Source organism: Urocitellus parryii, chromosome 5, assembly GCF_045843805.1.
Source record: "Urocitellus parryii isolate mUroPar1 chromosome 5, mUroPar1.hap1, whole genome shotgun sequence".
Taxonomy (NCBI): Eukaryota; Metazoa; Chordata; class Mammalia; order Rodentia; family Sciuridae; genus Urocitellus; species Urocitellus parryii.
Window position 1 is genome coordinate 161,381,472 of NC_135535.1, and position 20,934 is coordinate 161,402,405.

General features: G+C 35.8%; 1 protein-coding gene and 1 pseudogene across 2 annotated transcripts in view; one reads left to right on the forward strand and one right to left on the reverse strand.

The window, feature by feature from the left end:
* Adk (adenosine kinase) overlaps positions 1–20,934 on the forward strand; it is a 468,242-nt gene that overhangs the window by 52,150 nt on the left and 395,158 nt on the right. For both annotated transcript variants that reach the window (XM_026390231.2, XM_026390232.2), the window contains exon 3: positions 16,062–16,115. In XM_026390231.2, the coding sequence (XP_026246016.1) occupies positions 16,062–16,115 (54 nt within the window). The remainder of the gene's footprint in view (positions 1–16,061; positions 16,116–20,934) is intronic.
* LOC113183829 (hsc70-interacting protein-like) lies at positions 7,387–13,708 on the reverse strand (annotated as a pseudogene).

Consider the following 20,934-nt stretch of genomic DNA (forward strand, 5'->3'; position numbering starts at 1 on the left):
TTTTTTTCCCCTTTCCCCTCACTTCCTGTTATATGTAATTTTGTGTAACAATGAGGGTCTCCTTCCATTTCCATACAGTTTCCCTTTTCTCTTCCCTTCTCCCACCCCACTCGTCTCTGTTTAATGTTAGTCTTTTCCTCATGCTCTTCTTCCCTGTTCTGATCTTAGTTGCTCTCTTTATATCAAAGAAGACATTTGGCATTTGTTTTTTAAGGATTGGCTAGCTTCACTTAGAATTATCTGCTCTAATGCCATCCATTTCCCTGCAAAATCCATGATTTTGTTGTTTATTAGTGCTGCGTAATATTCCATTGTGTATAAATGCCACAGTTTTTTAATCCATTCATCTATTGAAGGGCATCTAGGTTGATTCCAAAGTCTAGCTATTGTGAATTGTGCTGCTATGATCATTGATGTGGCAGTATCCCTATAGTATGCTCTTTTAAGGTCCTCAGGGAATAGACCGAGAAGGGCGATAGCTGGGTCAAAGGGTGGTTCCATTCCCAGCTTTCCTAGGAATCTCCATACTGCTTTCCATATTGGCCGCACCAATTTGCAGTCCCACCAGCAATGTACAAGTGTCTACCACGCGGCCTGTGCAGTGGTTTCATTAATGAGGTTCTAGGCATAAAGTTAGTTAGAAGAGATCGAAATAAAAACACAAGACTCAATTACCTTATTTCTATTGCTAGGTCCTAGACGGCTCCCCTCTCTGGTTCGCTCCTCTAAACTGCCCAGCAGGACAGCAGGGATTACTCAGGGCTAGCAGGAGAGAGAGAGAGAGCACGCCGGGGACTAGCCTTCTATTAGGGAACAAGAGATTCAGGGGAGAATTCCATCCAATGAAGGCTGAGGGGGGGCTGCACTCCAAGGTCAGGGTCAGTGATTGGGTCCCCGGGGTCAGTGGTCAGGCACACCCCCACATGGATGGGCTCTCTCATCAGGAAAGGGTCGGGAAAACTTCGACTTTGCCAAAGTGCCTCAGGCCCTTAACGGGAGGCACCCGATCACGTGTGAGCATGGCTTCCCACACAAGTGTACCCTTTTCCCCACATCCTCGCCAGCACTTATTGTTACTTGACTTCATAATGGCTGCCAATCTTACTGGAGTGAGATGGTATTTTAGGGTGGTTTTAATTTGCATTTCTCTGACTGCTCGAGATGGTGAGCATTTTTTCATATACTTATTGATTGATTGTATGTCCTCCTCTGAGAAGTGTCTGTTCAGGTCCTTGGCCCATTTGTTGATAGGGTTGTTTGTTATCTTATTGTTTAATTTTTTGAGTTCTTTGTATATTCTGGATATTAGGGCTCTATCTGAAGTGTGAGGAGTAAAAATTTGTTCCCAGGATGTAGGTTCCCTGTTTACCTCTCTTATTGTTTCTCTTGCTGAGAAAAAACTTTTTCGTTTAAGTAAGTCCCATTTGTTTATTCTTGTAGATAACTCTTGGGCTATGGGCGTCCTATTAAGGAATTTGGAGCCCGACCCCACAATATGTAGATCGGAGCCAACATTTTCTTCTATCAGGTGCAGAGTCTCTGATTTGATATCTAGCTCCTTGATCCATTTTGAATTAACTTTTGTGCATGGCGAGAGAAAGGGGTTCAGCTTCATTTTGTTGCATATGGATTTCCAGTTTTCCCAGCACCATTTGTTGAAGATGCTATTCTTTCTCCATTGCATGCTTTTAGCCCCTTTATCAAATATAAGAAAATTGTAATTTTGTGGATTGGTCTCTGTGTCCTCTATTCTGTACCATTGGTCCACCTGCCTGTTTTGGTACCAGTACCATGCTGTTTTTGTTACTATTGCTCTGTAATATAATTTGAAATCTGGTATCGCTATACCGCCTGATTCACACTTCCTGCTTAGAATTGCTTTTGCTATTCTGGGTCTTTTGTTTTTCCATATGAATTTCATGATAGCTTTATCTATTTCTACAAGAAATGCCATTGGGATTTTGATTGGCATTGCATTGAACCTGTAGAGAACTTTGGGTAATATTGCCATTTTGATGTTGTTGGTTCTGCCTATCCATGAACAGGATACATTTTTCCATCTTCTAAGATCTTCTTCTATCTCTCTCTTTAGGGTTCTGTAGTTTTCATTGTATAAATCTTTCACCTCTTTTGTTAGGTTGATTCCCAAGTATTTTATTTTTTTTGAGGATATTGTGAATGGGGTGGTTTTCCTCATTTTCATTTCAGAAGTTTTGTTGCTGATATACAGGAATGCCTTTGATTTATGCCTGTTGATTTTATATCCTGCCACTTTGCTGAATTCATTTATTAGTTCTAGTAGTTTCTTTGTAGACCCTTTTGGGTCTTCTAGGTATAGGATCATATCGTCCGCAAATAGTGATATTTTAAGTTCTTCTTTTCCTATTTTTATGCCTTTAATTTCTTTTGTCTGTCTAATTGCTCTGGCTAGTATTTCAAGGACTAAATTAAATAGAAGTGGTGAGAGAGGACATCCCTGTCTTGTTCCAGATTTTAGCGGGAATGCCTTCAGTTTTTCTCCATTTAGAATGATGCTAGCCTGAGGCTTAGCATATATAGCTTTTACAATGTTGAGGCAAGTTCCTGTTATCCCCAGTTTTTCTAGTGTTTTGAACATAAAAGGATGCTGTACTTTGTCGAATGCTTTTTCTGCATCTATCGAGACGATCATATGGTTCTTATCTTTAAGTCTATTGATGTGGTGAATAATATTTATTGATTTCTGTATATTGAACCAACCTTGCATCCCAGGGATGAATCCTACTTGATCATGGTGCACAATTTTTTTGATATGCTTTTGTATTCGATTTGCCAGGATTTTATTGAGGATTTTTGCATCTATGTTCATTAGAGATATTGGTCTGTAGTTTTCTTTCTTTGAAGTGTCTTTGTCTGGTTTTGGGATCAGGGTGATGTTGGCTTCATAGAATGAATTTGGAAGAGCTCCTTCTTTTTCTATTTCTTGAAATAGCTTGAAAAGTATTGGTATTAATTCTTCTTTGAAGGTTTTGTAAAACTCTGCTGTATACCCATCCGGTCCAGGGCTTTTCTTGTTTGGTAGTCTTTTAATGGCTTCTTCTATTTCTCCCTTTCTTATTGGTCTGTTTAAATTGTGTGTGTCTTCCTGACTCAATCTGGGCAGCTCATATGACTTAAGAAATTTATTGATGTCTTCACTGTCTTCTATTTTATTAGAATATAGGGTTTCAAAATACTTTCTAATTATCTTCTGTATTTCTGTAGTGTCTGTTGTGATATTGCCTTTTTCATCCCGTATGTTAGTAATTTGAGTTTTCTCTCTTCTTCTCTTCGTTAGCATGGCTAAGGGTCTGTCGATCTTATTTATTCTTTCAAAGAACCAACTTTTAGTTTTATCAATTTTTTCAATGTTTTTTTTTGTTTCGATTTCATTGATTTCCGCTCTGATTTTAATTATTTCTTGTCTTCTGCTATATTTGCTGTTGTTTTGCTCTTCCTTTTCTAGGGTTTTGAGATGTAGTGTGAGTTCGTTTATTTGTTGGTTTTTTCTTTTTTTGAGGAATGAACTCCAGGAAATGAATTTCCCTCTTAGAACTGCTTTCATTGTGTCCCATAGATTCCGGTATGTTGTGTCTGAATTGTCGTTTATCTCTAAGAATTTTTTGATTTCCTCCTTTATGTCTTCTGTAACCCATTGATCATTTAGTAACATATTGTTTATTTTCCATGTGATGCTGGATTTTTCCTTCCTTCTTTTATCATTGATTTCCAGTTTCATTCCATTATGATCAGATATGGTGCATGGTATTATCTTCACACCTTTATATTTACTAAGAGTTGCCCTATAGCATAATATATGATCTGTCTTTGAGTAAGATCCATGTGCTGCTGAGAAGAACGTGTATCCACTTGATGATGGTTAATATATGTCGGTTAAGTCTAGGTTATTGATTGTGTCATTGAGTTCTATAGTTTCTTTATTCAGCTTTTGTCTGGAGGATCTGTCTAATGATGAGAGTGGTGTGTTGAAGTCACCCATAATTATTGTGTTGTGGTCAATTTGACTCTTGAACTTGAGGAGAGTTTGTTTTACGAATGTTGCTGCACCATTATTTGGTGCATATAAATTGATAATTGTTATGTCTTGTTGGTGGATAGTTCCTTTTAACAGGATATAGTGTCCTCCTTTATCCCTTTTGATTAACTTAGGTTTGAAGTTGATTTTATTCGATATGAGTATGGCCACTCCTGCTTGCTTCCGAGGGCCATGTTAGTGGTATGATTTTTCCCAAGCTTTCACCTTCAGCCTGTGTATGTCTTTTCCTATCATATGAGTCTCCTGAAGGCAGCATATTGTTGGGTTTGTTTTTTTGATCCAGGTTACTAGCCTGTGTCTCTTGATTGGTGAGTTTAGTCCATTAACATTTAAGGTTACAATTGAAATATGATTTGTACTTCCAGTCATGTTTATTTATTTATTTATTTTAGTTTGGCTAGTTTTTACTTTTTGGTTTTTTTCCTCACCCTTTACTGAGAAACCTCCCGCTGTTGGTTTTGGGCACTATTTTTCCATTCCTCTTCTTGTAGAATTTTGCCCAAAATGCTTTGCTTGCTGGTTTTCTGGCTGCGAATTCTTTTAGCTTTTGTTTATCATGAAAGATTTTAATTTCATTGTCAAATCTGAAGCTTAATTTTACTGGATACAGTATTCTTGGTTGGAGACCATTATTTTTCAGCGTTTGAAATACATTGTTCCAGGATCTTCTCGCTTTCAAAGTCTGTGATGAAAAATCAGCCGTTAACCTAATTGGTTTTCCCCTGAATGTAATCTGCCTCCTTTCCCTCGTAGCTTTTAATATTTTCTCCTTGTTCTGTATGTTGGCTATCTTCATAATTATATGTCTTGGAGTTGGTCTATTACAGTTTTGGATGTTTGGGGTCCTGTAGGCTTCCAGGATTTGGCAATCCATTCCATCTTTCATCTCTGGGAAGTTTTCTAGGATTATTTCCTTTAATAGGTTGTGCATTCCTTTGGTTTGAACCTCTGTGCCTTCTTCTATCCCAATGACTCTCAAATTTGGTTTTTTGATGAGATCCCATAACTCTTGGATAGATTGCTTGTGAGATTTAAGCATCTTTTCAGTGTTGACTATACTCTTTTCAAGTTGATAAACTTTGTCTTCATTATCTGATGTTCTGACTTCTACTTGATCTAGCCTATTTGTAGTATTCTCGTTATCGTTTTTAATCTGGTTTATGGTTTCTTGCATTTCTAAAATTACTGTTTGTTTTTTTTTAAGATCTCTATCTCCTGGTAAAGCTCGTTCTTTGCAGTTTGAATTTGTTTGTTTAGTTCATTTTCAAAATATACTTTCAATTCTTGGACTTGCTGTCTCATGTCTTCTCTAAAATTCCGTTCCATCTGAGTTAGGTATGCATTGATTTCTTTCCCTGTCCATGTTTCTGATGCTTCTAGGTCCTCCTGTAGATTTAAGTTGTCCTGCATTATCTGTAATCCTTTTTTCCCTTGTTTTTTCATTTTGTTCACGTTACTTTCCAGCTCTGTTTGACTGCTTTGTAACTGCTTTCTCCTATACATTTGTTTTGGCTTTGTTTATCTCTGTTGTCTCTCCTTTGTGGTGGGAGATTATGCCTATAGATGTTGGGTTTTATTGTACTTTAGAGCTGATTCATTCAATTTATAAAGGGCTTCCGGATTTTGTATGCATATAGTGGTTTGTTTCTTGTTCTTAGGACTTTAGGTTAGGTGCTATGCAGGTATAAGGGTTAGTATGTCTTGGCTACTTTAGAAGATTGCTCTACTGAAGGGGGATACTAACCGTCGATTGATCCCGTTAATGTGGAGATATTGGAATCGCTGCTTCCTCGCCTGCTGCCATGTTGGATCCTGGTAGCTTTATTCTTAAAGTTGGCTGGAGAAAAATGCTGTAGTGTTCCATCTGATACTTCCCCTTTAGTTTCTTACTTCAGTACTGCTTCCCTTTAAGTGAAATAATATGGAAGCATGGCATGAAAGATGCAAAAATTTAAAAGGAAATGTTGATATTTGTGTATATTGAATTCCAAAGAATTTCAAAATGAGTATTGCAATGCAGAAAACGAATGTGAATATTTTCTGTAAGGACAGCTATGCCCCTAAAGAAAAAAAAAACTATTTGTCTCCACGTGTGACTTTAAAATATGATTAATGATTGTGAAAGTTGGCCAAGCTCTTAGAGACTACTTCTATAAAATGCCCATATCTATTCCTGTAATACACTTTTTTATATGTTGATTTTTCTGTATAGCCCTTTTTTTTGTTTTTTCCCCTATCATTTTATTTTTTCCCTATGTAGAAATATTATGAATCATTTGTTTGATACATTGTACAAGAACAGAGCTAAGTCATTCAATTCTATTACAACGTTATTTAAAAAAAATCATCTCTTCATCACAGGATAAATTTTAAATTCAAGGGTTCTAGATGAAGCTCATTGGCAGAGTAACCTGCTATTATATAAAATATTGTAAGACCACTTGCTGCTCTGCCAGGTACATCTAGTCCAAGTTCTGTTGAAATATTGGTGATCTCAGTAGTTTCATTGGATTTTTTTTTAAAAAAATCAAACATTTAAAAAGATAAATCTGGTGTTGTGGCTCAGTGGTAGAATGCTTGTCTGGCATATCTAAGGTAGTGGGTTTGATGCTTAGCAGTACATAAAAGTAAATAAATAAAGTTATTGTGTCCACCTACTACTAAAATATATATATATATATATATATATATATATTAAAAAAAGACAAATCAGAATGCCTCAGGAAAAATATATCCAATTCAGACTTTTTCAAATTTAAATTAGTTATATTTTCCTCTCCCTGTAAACCTTTATTTCATTCAAATTAGAGCAATAACTCTTCAAATATTTAAGCTTCTTCTTCGCCTAGTAATTCAAAGAAAAAAATATAAAATGATTTGTAAAGAAAAGTGTAGGGGGGCTGGAGTTGTGGCTTAGTGGTAGAGTGCTCGCCTAGCATGTGCAAGGCCCTGGGTTCTATCCTCGGTATCACATAAGCATAAATAAATGAAATAGACCTATTGTGTCCAATTACAACTAAAAAATAAATATTAAAAAAAGTGTAGGGATTTACGCACTCTTTCAATTTGTTTTAAATATTTATAAGGTTTAAAAAGTGTTTAAGGTTTGTAATTCTTAGTAGAAAAACGTTATCTGAATGAATACCTAATGGCAAATCACTGCTTCAACTGTACTGGGAACAAAAGGATAGTTTAAAGCATCCCAGCTCTCTTGATCAGACCCTAAGAGGTATACTGGTTGTTATTAACTGCACCATGTGTTAAGTGATATAGGTTGCTTTTCCTTCAGCAAGGGGTTTGTCTAGAAGGTGTTATACTTTATGTTCAAATTTGGTTGTCACTTTACTAATGAAATTCTTAATCTTTGGGCTACTCTAACATTTCGACTTATTTGTCAAGTTCTGAATCACAGTTTGGAAGGCCACTGTAACTTCTGGATCCTGCACAGTCTGGGAGAACCTCTGGATTACTAAGAATTTTGTTAAGTATAGGTATTCCTGCCTTTCCAGACATGTCCCCTCCCATTCCATGCGTTCCTTTGAGAAAATTGTCAGGTATTCCCCTAGGAAAGTCATCTGGAAAAGAGCCATACTGGGCTCTTAATGATCCTTTGGCTTCTTTCTTCAGGTTCTCTATTGTTCTTAACCCTTTCTGTTCTGTTCATTGATCTCTTACTCTGCACTTTTTTGCTCATACTTTCTCTAATTTTTTTTCCCCTAATTTTCTGGGTCCTCAGTTGAACTTTTTCAGATTTCTCTAGCATCTTCATCATAGTCCAGATTACAGGCAAGGCCAAAATAATTGGCTTCTTCCCAGTGGCCCAGAAGTTTCTTTGCCTTCCCTTGTTGCTTTTAAGACTGAACTGCATCAGGATTTATTTCTGTGTCTCTGTCACAGTCTCAAGATGGCAGTATTTGGTTTCTGTAATTTGATGAAGACACTGGCTCTCTTGGCCTACAAAATGGCTGGTGGCATCTGTGAAACAACTAATGATTTTCTATAGTTTACCATCCTTTAGGGCTTCGGTGGTAGCCACTTTATCATTTGATGAATCCATCCTCAATCCATCCTCTCTTTATATCATCATCTCCTGTTTCTTGAGGAGTTATCAGTGTCTGATTTAATCATACCTTTATTGTCATTTTCTAGATCACTTTCCTTCACTTGATGGTTTCTATTTTCCTCCACTTTTTTTATGTGTTTTTTTTCTTCCTTCACAGTTTCTTTTCATTTAACTTTATGAATGTGAGGTATTACTTTACCCCCATGCTGTTCACCTAATCCCTCGGAAAGCACCTTTCCATTGTGTGCAGAACTGTGGGGAATATACAGATCCTGCTTATACAATATCTGACAACTTGTAGCTCATTCATTTTGCAAGGGAATGGGGAAAAGAGAGTGGGATCTATGGATCTGAGTCTAGCACAAGCCTGAAGAGATTGCAGTTTCTGTCCAGTATCAGGTGTTGGTTTAGCATAACTGTAGAAGATTCTCTATTATTTTAATTTATCAGCATTGTGTTTTACAATTCTTTGTGGTATGTATTCCATCTTTATATTATTTCTAATACTGGAGGTATTAATTGTGTAAAGATCTTTAGAGAGTTCTAATTCATTTTCTGTATCTTTTGCAAATTTGATTTCACAGAAGTACACTATCACAACATTTACTTTGTGTGTAAGCACTGTATGTCTACGTAAAAACATTGACTTCCTCAGTAGAGGAAGAGTTGCTCTTTTTGTACAGCTGCTTTTGTGAAAAATAAAATTTCTCGAGATTTTGGCTCTTTGGGAGATTTTATACATGATGGTAACCCATCAAGATCATTTATTTATTTATTTATTTATTTATTTATTTATTTATTTATTTATTTATTTATTTATTTATTTGCTTTTGGCGGACACGACATCTTTATTTTATTTTTATGTGGTGCTAAGGATCGAACCCAGCGCCCACTGCATGCTAGGGGAGTGCGCTACCGCTTGAGCCACATCCCCAGCCCGACCCATCAAGATTTTTAAAAATATATTTATTTTTTAGTTGTAGTTGGACACAGTACCTTTGTTTTATTTATTTATTTTTATCTAGTGTTGAATATCGACCCAGGGCATTGGACATGCTAGGCAAGTGCTCTACCGTCAAGCCACAACCCCAGCCCCTCCCATCAAGATTTTGATCAGTCTTGTTTAAGGACTTAAGTTGTCTGTTGTGGTATTTCAGATAACTGCATTTATAGAGCTGGGTGCACACAATTATCAACCACAGTGATAGAAATTTATACATTTGCCTTTTGATTTATTTGTGAATATAGTTTGTCTGCCCATGACTATTATACCTATGTGACTCTCATTAGTAAACATAAGTGTTTAGGCTTGCAAAGATACTTATATTATTATTGCCAGACACAGTGGCACACAACTGTCATCCCAACAACTCTGGAGGCTAGAGTGGGAGGATCTCAAGTTTGATGCTGGCCTCAGCAACTTTTCGAGGCCCTAAGCAACTTAGCAAGGCCCTGTCTCAAAATTTGTGTGTGTGGGGAAGGCTGGGATGTGGCTCAATGGTTAAGTACCTCTTGATTCAGTCCCTGATGCCCCCCCCAAGTCTATAAAATATGAATAAATGTCTTTAAAATAATTTTAAAAATTATTTTAGAATTATATTTACAGAATTCTGATTTTAGGGGCAATTTTAGATGTTAGAGATTTTTTTGATCTTTTGGATTTAAATATTTGGGATTGAACTGTATATCTATCTATCATCTATCTATATATACATATATGTTTATATTTTTGTACTGGGCATTAAACCCTGGGGAGCTCTACCATTGAGATATAACCCTAGGTCTCCTTAAAAATTATTTTTGAGCTGGGGGCTTGCTGAATTGCTGAGGCCAACCTCAAATTTTGAGTCTTCCTCCCTCAGCTTCCTGAGTAGCTGGGATTATAGGCATATATAACCATGCCCGGTCCAGCTATTCCAGGTATTTAGAAAATAATGTTGTTGCTATTGTGAGTAGGATAGTTTTTCAATATTATTTTCTAGATTATTCTTTTATTGTAAATGCTGCTAACTTTTGAATATTGTGTTTTGTTTGGCTACTTGTGCCCTACATTAAAAGATAGTCTTGGGTTTTTTTTTTTTCTTTTTCTTCTCAGAATTCTAAATTTTTAGAATTTAAACTCAAGTGATATTTGACTTTGAATCTTTCTCTTATTTCTCATATTAAATGATTGGTCCTGAGTTGTTCTGGGGCTGGGGCTTCTTTAAAGATCTAATTTATGTGTACCAAATAAACAGAATCATTTATGAAGCCTTAATTTTGATCAGATGGTATTCCTTGTGGAGTCTTAAATGTTCAGGCCTGACTTTGGGTATTACAAAAGCTTATCTAAACATGGATTCATTTTTAACAGTTTATTTCAGCTTAGTAGAAACCTTTGTGGTTAGTATTTAGCTTGATACTGGGAATACAATTTCTTTTAAACAGTTACTTACTGCCCCCCCCTTTAGTTGTAGATGTACACAATATCTTTATTTATTTATTTTTATGTGGTGCTGAGGATTGAATCCAGTGCCTCATGCATGCTAGGCAAGCATTTTACCACTGAACCACAGCCCCCAGCCCCTGGAAATATAATTTCTTTGTGAATAAAATAGGAATATTAGATATTAGAGATGTGAGGATTGAATGAAATAATTTGTATATTTGGCATAGTTAATATTATTTGTTACCGATGAGCTGGAAATATTTCATGTCCCTCATGAAGTATATAGTGAGTTTATATGATAAGAGTTGTCATTTATGTATCATACAAATATCACATTAATATATCATAATATATATTTATATATCAAATGCAATAGAGATATCTAGTAAAATAAAGCCTAAAATTGTTCATTGTATTTAACAATGGAATGTGAGGGGTGACCTCAGTTGTGTAAATCACAGTGGCATGATAGGAGAGAAGCTAGAGTAAGATGTACAGGCTAGTCTTAAACCATGTGATCCTCCTTCCTCAGTAGCTATGTCTACAGGTGTTCATCACCATGACCTGCTTAGTACCACATTTAAAATTTTTCTTATTGGGCTGGGGATGTGGCTCAAGCGGTAGCGCGCTCGCCTGGCATGCGTGCGGCCTGGGTTCGATCCTCAGCACCACATACAAACAAAGATGTTGTGTCCGCCGAAAACTAAAAAAATAAATATTAAAAAATTCTCTCTTCTCTTCTCTTCTCTCTCTCTTTAAAAAAAATTAAAAAAATTTTTTCTTATAATGAAAATATGTGATTAGTCTTTTTGAATAATTATCATTTTTTTAAAAAAAACTGAAGTATAAACAAAAATGTATGAATACATTGTAATTCTGTTTATATATTTAGGCTTAAATCTAGTTTAACTCCTTTTTCTTTAGCTTTCACTGAGTTTTAATCCCAATCTGTTGGGTTAATGAGAATTTAAAATATTATTTTCATAAACCTTGTAACTTTTTGCTATTATTTTCATTCTAACCCTGTTATTTACTCTTAATCTGTTTCTTTATAAGCCTCTTAAACTTCATTTCAGCTTTGGTTTGAACATTGTTGTGATTAACACTTTTGGTCCCTATTTTCTTCTTTTGTAATATTTTCAAAATTATTTATTTATTATTTTTGGTACAGGGGATTGAACCCAGGGGTGCTTAACCTCTGATCTACATTCCCAGTCCCTTCCCTGCACCCCTTCCCCCCACTTTTTTTTTTTTTTTTTCCGAAACTTAGCAAAAATCCCTTTGCTAACTTGGTGATCCTCCTGCCTTGCTTGGCCTCTCAAGTCAGTAGGATTACAGGCTTGCACTAGCACTCCTGGCCTTTGTTGTTGGTTTTTTTTTTTTTTTTAAATTTTCTTTGGTTTTTGTTGTAGATGGACACAATATCTTTATTTTTGTGTGGTGCTGAGGATTGAATCCTGTGCCTCACATATGCAAGGCAAGCACTCTACCACTGAACTTCAACCCCATCCACTTTGTATTTTAATCAAGCTTTACTTTTAATTGGGAATACTAACTTGACCATATAAGTTGTTTAAAAATATGCCCAACTTATGACCAGGTGCAATGGTGCATGCCTTTAATCCTAGTGGTTTGGGAGGCTGAGACAGGAGGATTGAGAGTTCAAAGCCAGCCTCAGCAACCGCAAGGTGTTAAGCAACTCAGTGAGACTCTGTCTCTAAATATAAAATAGGGCTAGGAATGTGGCTCAGTGGTTGAGTACCCCTGAGTTCAATTTCTGGTTGTCCCTGCCTCCCAAAATCATTCCTCACCCGCCTCTACTTTCTACCTGATTGGTTCTGAACACACACGAGCGTTTCTTTGGTACTGAGTTTGAACCCAGGGGTACTTTGTCACTGAGCTACATCTCTAGCCCTTTTTATTTATTATTTTGAGATGGATTCTCACTAAGTTGATGAAGGTCTCCCTGGTTGCTGAGGCTGGCTTCAAACTTGCAATCCTCCTGACTTAGGTACCCCTATTCCTATTCCTTGTGATCAAAGACTTGTATCACTACTTTAAAAATTTTTCTTCAGTTCTACTTTATCTGGATAAATAGTACTCATTGTACATAAGATAGTCTTCAGTATCAGTTTTATATCTATTTTACAGGTGTAATTGTTGAAATCTGTTCACATTACTAATTGGATTGTAATAGTTTTCAGCATTGTCATTCAATTATTTAAACTGCATCATCAAATGATCTGCCATCAAAAATTATCTCTCAGATGATTATTTGACTAGGTTCTTCTGTTTTATTGGAAGAAATCAATTAGAAACCTCCTGCCATGCTGGTTATTAGAATCATTAGAGACACACAGTCTGAGACATGTACCATATTGTTATTTTTCGCACTACTGAGGATTGAACCCAGGGACCCTCTACCACTGCGGTACATCCCTAGTCCTTTTTATCTTTTTGAGACAGCATCTGGCTAAGTTGCCCAGGCAGGCTTTGCATTTGGGATTCTCCTGCCTGAGCTTCCTGAGCCCCTGGCATTACAGGCGTTTGCTACCACTCCTGGCTGAATAAATTGTTTTTAATCAAATGTCTTAAACATGTCAAAACTATCCATTCAATTTTTCAACATTGTCTGCTGTATTACCTATGTGGCAAAACTTCATAATTAAATCTATCAAATGTACTTTCAGAATAGATAATGTCTGATTTCACTTTTCATTTCAAATACATGGGTGGTATGAGTTCCTGTGACAATTGATTTTTATTTTTGTAGAACTGGGAATTGAATGCTGGAGTGCTTTACCACCAAGCTACACCCCGAGTCCCATTCCTTCTTTAAAGGTATTTTTGAGACAGAGTTTCATTAACATGCCCAGGCTGGCCTCAAATTTGTGATGATCTTCCTTCAGCCTCCCAAGTCACTGGGATTATAGGCATGTACCACGACATCTAGCTTTTTTTTTTTTTTTTTTTTACGATAGGGTTCATGCTGTATTCCCCTTGGTTTTCTAAAGTTCTGGGTTAAAGAGATCTTCTCACCTAAACTTCCTGGATAGCTGGAACTATAGGTATGTGCAACTGCACCCAGTTTTGTTTTATATTCTGTTGGAGTACTAGGGATAATATCCAGGGCCTTGTGCATTTTAGGCAAATACTCTATCTCACTGAACCACACCCTCAGCTCTATCTTCTGATATTTAATCCCAGGCCAGAAGGCAAGGAGTCTTATTGGCCTGAATAACTTGACCTTGTTCTTGGTGTCCCCTACCCCCAACCCCCAACCCCCAACCCCCAAGAAACTCTCTTAGCTTTGTTTCATAGGACTTTTCTTGAAAAATAATGTATTCTTTGGTAAAATGTAGGATAGAAGAGATAAACTTTGGTTCAGGGTGTTGGTATACACCTGTAATCTTAGTGACTTTTGAGACTGAAGCAGGAGGGTTACAAATTTAGGGTCAACTTGGGCACTTTAGTGAGACCATGTCTCAAAATAAAAAATACAAAATGTTAAAGATATAGTTTAGTGATAGATTACCCCTGGGTTGAATCCCAAGTACTTTTTATAAAAAAAAGAAGGAGCTGGGCATGTTGGTGCACACCTAGCAGTTTGGGAGGCTGAGGCAGGAGGATTACAAGTTCAAAGCCAGTCTTGGCAATTTAGTGAGGCCCTAAACAACTTATCAAGACCCTGTCTCTCACTAAGAAATAGAAAGGATTGGGGCTGTGACTCAGTGGTTAAGTGCCCCTTGGTTCAATCTCTGGTACAAAAAAGAAATGAGAACATATTTCTAAAATAACAAATATATATAATTTTATGTATTTATTTTTTTGGTAACAGGGCTTGAACTCAGGGGCACTCAATCACTGAACTACTTCCCCAACCCTACTTTGTATTTTTTTTTACAGACAGGATCTCACTGAGTTGCTCAGTACTTCACTTTTGCAGAGGCTGGCTTTCAACTCTCGATCTTCCTGTCTTAGTCTCCCAAGCTGCTGGGATAACAGACATATGCCGCTGTGTCTGGCTAACAGATATATTTCTAAAATGAAAATTGTGATCGACTTCTGTTCCTCTCTACTATGTATCTGAAAATAGAACATACTCTCACAATTCCTTATTACTAATTTCTAGCTTCATTCTTTATAGAAATACTATATAAAACAGGAAGCTCCAGGAGCTGGGGTTGTGGCTTGGTGGTAGATCACTTGCCTAGCATGTGTGAGGCACTGAGTTTGATTCTCAGCACCACATATCAATAAAAATGAATAAAAAAATAAAGCTCCATCAACATCTTTTAAAAATATTAAAAAAACCCAAAAACCTTGCTCCAGAGTTGGTTTGTGGTACTTTAAATATCTCCTCCCAACCCCTCAGCCCCGTGTGCACATGCGTGCACCTGTGTATTATACTGGGGATTTAACGCAAGGCCTCCAGCATGCTATGTCCTATAACTGGGGATTACTCTTTTTTTTTTTTTTTTTAATTGTTGTTGTTTGGTGCTGGGGATTGAAGTGAGGATCTTGTACATGCTAAGCAGGTGCTCTAGCACTGGGCTGTACTCCTAATTAAAGAATACTTTGCAGACAAAATATTATGGATCGTTTCTTTTTCTTTCTTTTTTAACACCTCAGAGCTTTTTATACCCCAGGCAGTGCAGTACAGTTTGATTCAGGAGTTTGATGGATTAGGTATGCCTTTCTTAATCTGGATAAAGATATTTATGAAATGGGAGGCAGGAAAGGAAAATTAATATGACCTTTCTACTTGGAGCCCATATATACTGTCATGAAGGTTAGCAGTTTAAAAAAAAAAAAAAAGGCCTGAGTACAAATAGAAACTGAGGACCTGGGTTCCTTGTTGTTCATTTCTGAGTACTTTTCTGAAAATGTTTACCTATAGCAGTACAAAGATTATGGTACTGTGGCAGATCCTAATCTAATAGTTATGACAACCTCTATTTTTTGGACAGGGAAACTGAGAGGTGAGGTACTTGTCAGCATTAGGAAGCTAGTAAATGGTTTAGTAAAAAACTACCCCCAATTTTTTTCGTCCTCTATCATATTATTTGCTACATAGCCTGGTACACAGTAGATGTTTACTGTATATTTAATGAATGGATAGCCATATAGATTGTTTTATGAACTCTTTAAGTGGTTAACAATGTAATAGTTAAATTTTGAACATGAGAGTAATATTTCATATGATTCATTCTGGAGGAATACTGAAGATATTTTATGTTTCAAAGCTTGGTCATGTTGATCTCCCTTCAGTTCCTGAGGTGATGCCAGAGGAAGTGACAAATAGAACAGTAAAGAGCCATCTGCTTGGGCATTCTTGGTGTTTTATTCATTGGCTTGGAGAACTATAACAGTATGGTAATGATTATTTGATGTAGTGGTCAACTGATGGTTGTGTTGATACTATAATCATATGTCTACTGAGTCAAATGTAATTCTGTTTATATGACCAGTATACTTCTGTTTCTGTGTTATAGGTATTCTCTGAAAGCAAATGACCAAATCTTGGCTGAAGAAAAGCACAAGGAACTGTAAGTTTATTAAACCCTAGGTTACATATACTTCACCCTGTGAAGCAGATGTGTTTAAATGGTCAGATTGATTGATTTTTTAATTTATTTGCTGTATTGGGGATTGAAGCCAGGTGCAAAGTTCTACCATTGATATACCCCAGGCCTTTTTATATTTTATTTTGAGATAGTCTAAGTTGCTTAGACTGGCCTCTAATTTGCCATATTCCTGTCTAAGCTTCCTGAATAGCTGGAATCACCATGCCTGGCACTTTTACTTTTGAAAAATAGCTGCCTATAGGATTCTGGGATATTTTTTTTCTTTGCCCTAAGATTATATTTAAAAGATTATCATCTCACAGTAAGTATGAGGATTTTAGTTAAAAATAAACCCGGTTTGGGTTGAGTATGGAGATGAATGCCTGTAAATCCCAGTGACATGGAAGGCTGAGGTAGGAGGACTGCAAATTTGAGGCCAGGCTTAACAATTTAGCAAGGCATTAATCAATGTTTTTTTTTTTTTTTTTTTTTAAACTGAGAGTTGAATCCAGGCGTACTTTCCACTGACCTATATCTCCAGCCATTTTTATTTGTTATTTAGAGACAGGGACTCTTTAAATTGCTGAAGCTGATTTTGAACTTGGGACCCTCCTGCCTCAGACTCCTGAGTAACTGAGATTACAGGTGTGCATGCCCAGCCCGTTGGCTATTTTTTGTCTAGGTCTACTAGTAGAGTTCTTTTAGTTTGGGAATTTAGTTGTTAGTTTCTTTTGGTTCTTGTAAATGATGACCAATATTAAAAGTTCAGAAATCTGCTTTTCAAGAATATATATTACTGGGCTGGGAATGTGGCTCAAGCGGTAGCTTGCTCGCCTGGCATGCGTGCGGTCCGGGTTCGATCCTCAGCACCACATACAAACAAAGATGTTGTGTCCGCCGAAAACTAAAAAATAAATATTAAAAAATTCTTTTTTTAAAAAAAGAATATATTACTTAATTTATACTCTATTTCATGTGTTAATTTATTTAATATTTTTTAGTAGTGTAAGATATAGTTCATCACTATGGTTAGAACTTAGCCAACTTTTTTTTTCTTGCATTTGAATATAAAAAAGATTTTTTAAATTTAAATTTATTTTTTAACTCATATATAAAACATTATGAAAATTTAAACATACAGTATTCACCCATATGCTCCCCACCTAATTTTTTTTTCTGCTTTATACACAGAAATGATTTCTTTTACTTGTTAGTCACTTGCAACATTAACCTGAAAATAACATTTCTTACACCACCTAGATTTTATCATTAGCATTTTATTGTACTTTATCACTTGCATGTTCATTCTCCTAACCATGCATTAATTCATCCATTTTTTGGGGGATGCATTTTATTATATGATACCAGTGTGCTTTCCCCTAAATATCCCCCCACCCAAAATCTTCCAAAACATATCAACATTAGCTAGAGTTTAATATATATTTTTAGTGGTAATGGGGATCGAATCTAGGAACACTCATTACTGAGCTTCATCCTCAGCCTTTTTTTTTTTTTTTTGGAAACAATCTCACTGAGTCACTGAGTTGCTGAGGCTGACTTTAAACTTGCCATCCTCCTGCCTCAGCCTCCTGAGTCACTGGGATTATAGGCATGTGCCACTCTAGCTGGTCTTTTTAAGTTTTGCCTGTTATAGGATTTCTTAGTTATTTAACGGGGTGCTGAGGATCGAACCCTACCACTATTGAGCCACAACTCCAACCCCTAGAATTTCTTATAAGTGGAATCATATACATCCTGTTTGATAAGGCCTCTTTCGTTGTAATTTTGAGATTCATCAGTGTTATTGCATATATTAGTTAATTCCATTTTTAATCAGTGATTAATGTTTCAATGTTCATTCTTTTATTACTAGTATTGTCACTTGATTTATTTTGCATTAGTTGATAATGTTAGTTCTTTTGGCTGCTAGTTCTCTGTCAAGCTCATTTGTGACTTTATAATTAAAATAACCAAAATCTCACAGAGAAATGTTTGAGAAGATGAAAATGCTAATAAGCCTGATTCAATCATTAGATATCATATACATGTATCAGATTATCAAATTGTGCCATGTAAATGTGTGCAAATGTTATATGTTAGTTAATAGCCAATACTCTTTGTGCTCAAGATAGAGTCTTTTAAAAGTACAAGAGATATATCTATAAACAAAATTTAATTATAAAATCGGTAATTTCATGCACTATTTTCATAAAACATTGCTTCTTCTAATCTGTTCAAGGCAGTCTTAATTCATCATATTTTATCATATTGCCCCAGTTCCTAAAATATGTCTTCTAAATCCCAATGATTTAGAAGACTAAGGCAAGGGGATCAAAGGTCAAGGCCAGCCCCAGCAACTTAGGTAGACCCTGTCTCAAAATAAAAATAAGAAGGGCTGGGGATCTTGCTCAGTGGTAGAGCACTTCTGGATTTAACCTCCAGTACCACAATAAAATAAAATAAAAACAAAAACAACAACAACAACAAAAACCCATCACCACCTCTGACCAGAAAACTACAATAAATTGATTGTTTAATTATCTTGATATTTCTTTACATGCAGTAACTATGATTTCACTAAAAACATCCTTAGTTGAGGCTGGGGTTGTAGCTCAGTGGTACAGCACTTGCCTAGTACATGTAAGGCCCTGGGTTCAATCCTCAGCACCATACAAAGATAAATAAATAAATAAAATAAAGTTATTGTATCCATCTACAGCTACCAAAAAAAAATATTAAGAAAAAATTCTTAGTTCCCGAAATCTGATGATTCAGATTCCATATATGCTTAGTCACTCAGGCTTCACAAATATACATGTTCCTCTGGGGAAGACTGACTGGCATTAAAGAGGATTGGTATTTGTTTCTCAAAGAAAAATGTTTTTTCTCACTTTTTTTTTTTCATTCTTCATGTGGAAGACTCTTGGATGATTTTAAGAAGGAAAAATGGAGCAACTGAAGTGGTGATGTGATTAAAACTGAGTATTATACTTTGCTCTATGCATGATCATATACTGAACTGGTTAATTGGTCTTCTCTAGATTTTTTTTAAACTTTCAGAATTTTAGTTTTATAAGTGGAGTAGATTAAACTAAATTGGAGAAAATCATTGTTTTGTTCAATAAATATTTTTCCCTTGTCAGCCAATGTATCACACAGTATTTAAAGAAAAGGTACTGTATAGCTTTTTATGTGTTAATCATACCTCAATAAAGTGGTTTAAAAAAGATACTTTAGGGCTAGGGTTGTAGCTTAGTGATAGAGCGCTTATCTTGCACTTTTGCGGCACTGGGTTTGATTCTTAACACCACATACAAATAAATGATATAAAGAAAAAAAGAATTAAAACTTCTTAAGAGTCTTAAATTAAAACTTCTTAAAAAAAGATACTTTATTTTAAATGAAGACTTAGTTTTCTTGTTGCTGAACACATGCATTTTTTTCTCATGAATATCTGTATATACTTCTATATTACCTTATATAAAATATTGAGATCTGATCATGAGGATTCAGATAAGTTACAAGTTGATTGGGGCTGGGTGTGGTGGCACTTGCTTTTAATCTCAGCAACTGGAGGCTGAGGCAGGAGGATCACACAACAGTTTAAGGCCAACCTCAGCAACTTAGTCAGACCCTGTCTCAAAAAAGGGTGCTAAAGTACTCCTGGATTCAATTCCCAGCACCTGCTTTCCCCCAAAAAATGTTGGTTGGAGTTAGGGGTGAATTTCAAATACAAATATAAATAAATAAATTCACAAGTATCCATAAATTTTGTCAGAACCACCCCTTAAATTTTTAAAAATTAGTTCTTTTTTAAAAGTAGGTTTTGTCAATGTAGAATTATGATAAAATGGAAGAAAATAAATTATGCAAAAAGCATGAAACAGGTTGTTGGAAGAGATACTGGTAGACTTTAATCCTTGGTACAGTGTAAAAATACTATTATTTTTTAGTGAATGGTGCCCATTTCTAAACCAGTAGAGGAGATTTGTAAGTATTTATGTGGCATGCTTAAGATATGTTCATGGCAATTAAAGATAATCACTGACATCTGGTATGCTCTGAAATCCATTGTTATTAACACTGTGTGCTGTAGCTTTCTTTGAAAACATCAAGATTGTTTTGGTAAGAATGATCCAAGAACTGCTTATAAAGCTGGTAGATTTTGTTCATGGCAAAATGTATTTGCTTAAGGTAAAAGAGAGAAACCCTGGTATGCAAGAAGTCAAAGTTGAAATGTAGTTAGAATCAATGAAATCAACTTGTTTTTAAAATATAGGGATTTCAAATTGTTTTTAGAAGATACTAATAATGGGGGTGTAGGATGTAGCTCGGTGGGAGATTGTCTGCCTCCCATGTGGGAGGCTCTGGGTTTGATTTTCAGCACTGTAAGGACAAAATATTAAAGATAACTTATTTTCAATGTTTATAAATAAGGTATAGTTTTAAAGCTGTCATGAACATTTTAATGATCCCACTCTCAGGAACCTCTTCCTTCAGACCTTTTAAATTGTAACTTTAACCTGGAAATAAACCTTAGAACTAACATCCATATTTTACTAAGAATAGGGTGAGAGATTGACACGAATAAAGTGACTTGTTACAAGTTAATAGTGCTGTTTAGTGACAGTGTTGGACTAGAAACCAAATCTCCTGCTTCTCATTTAAGTGCCTTTTTTTTTTTTTTTAAGTCACAAGAAGCAGCTCCCTCGGTATACAGTAATTTTTAAAAGGGGTTAATAGTGGTTGTGCTGGTTTGTAATCCCAGCAATTTGGAGATTTCTAGTTTTGAGTACAGCCT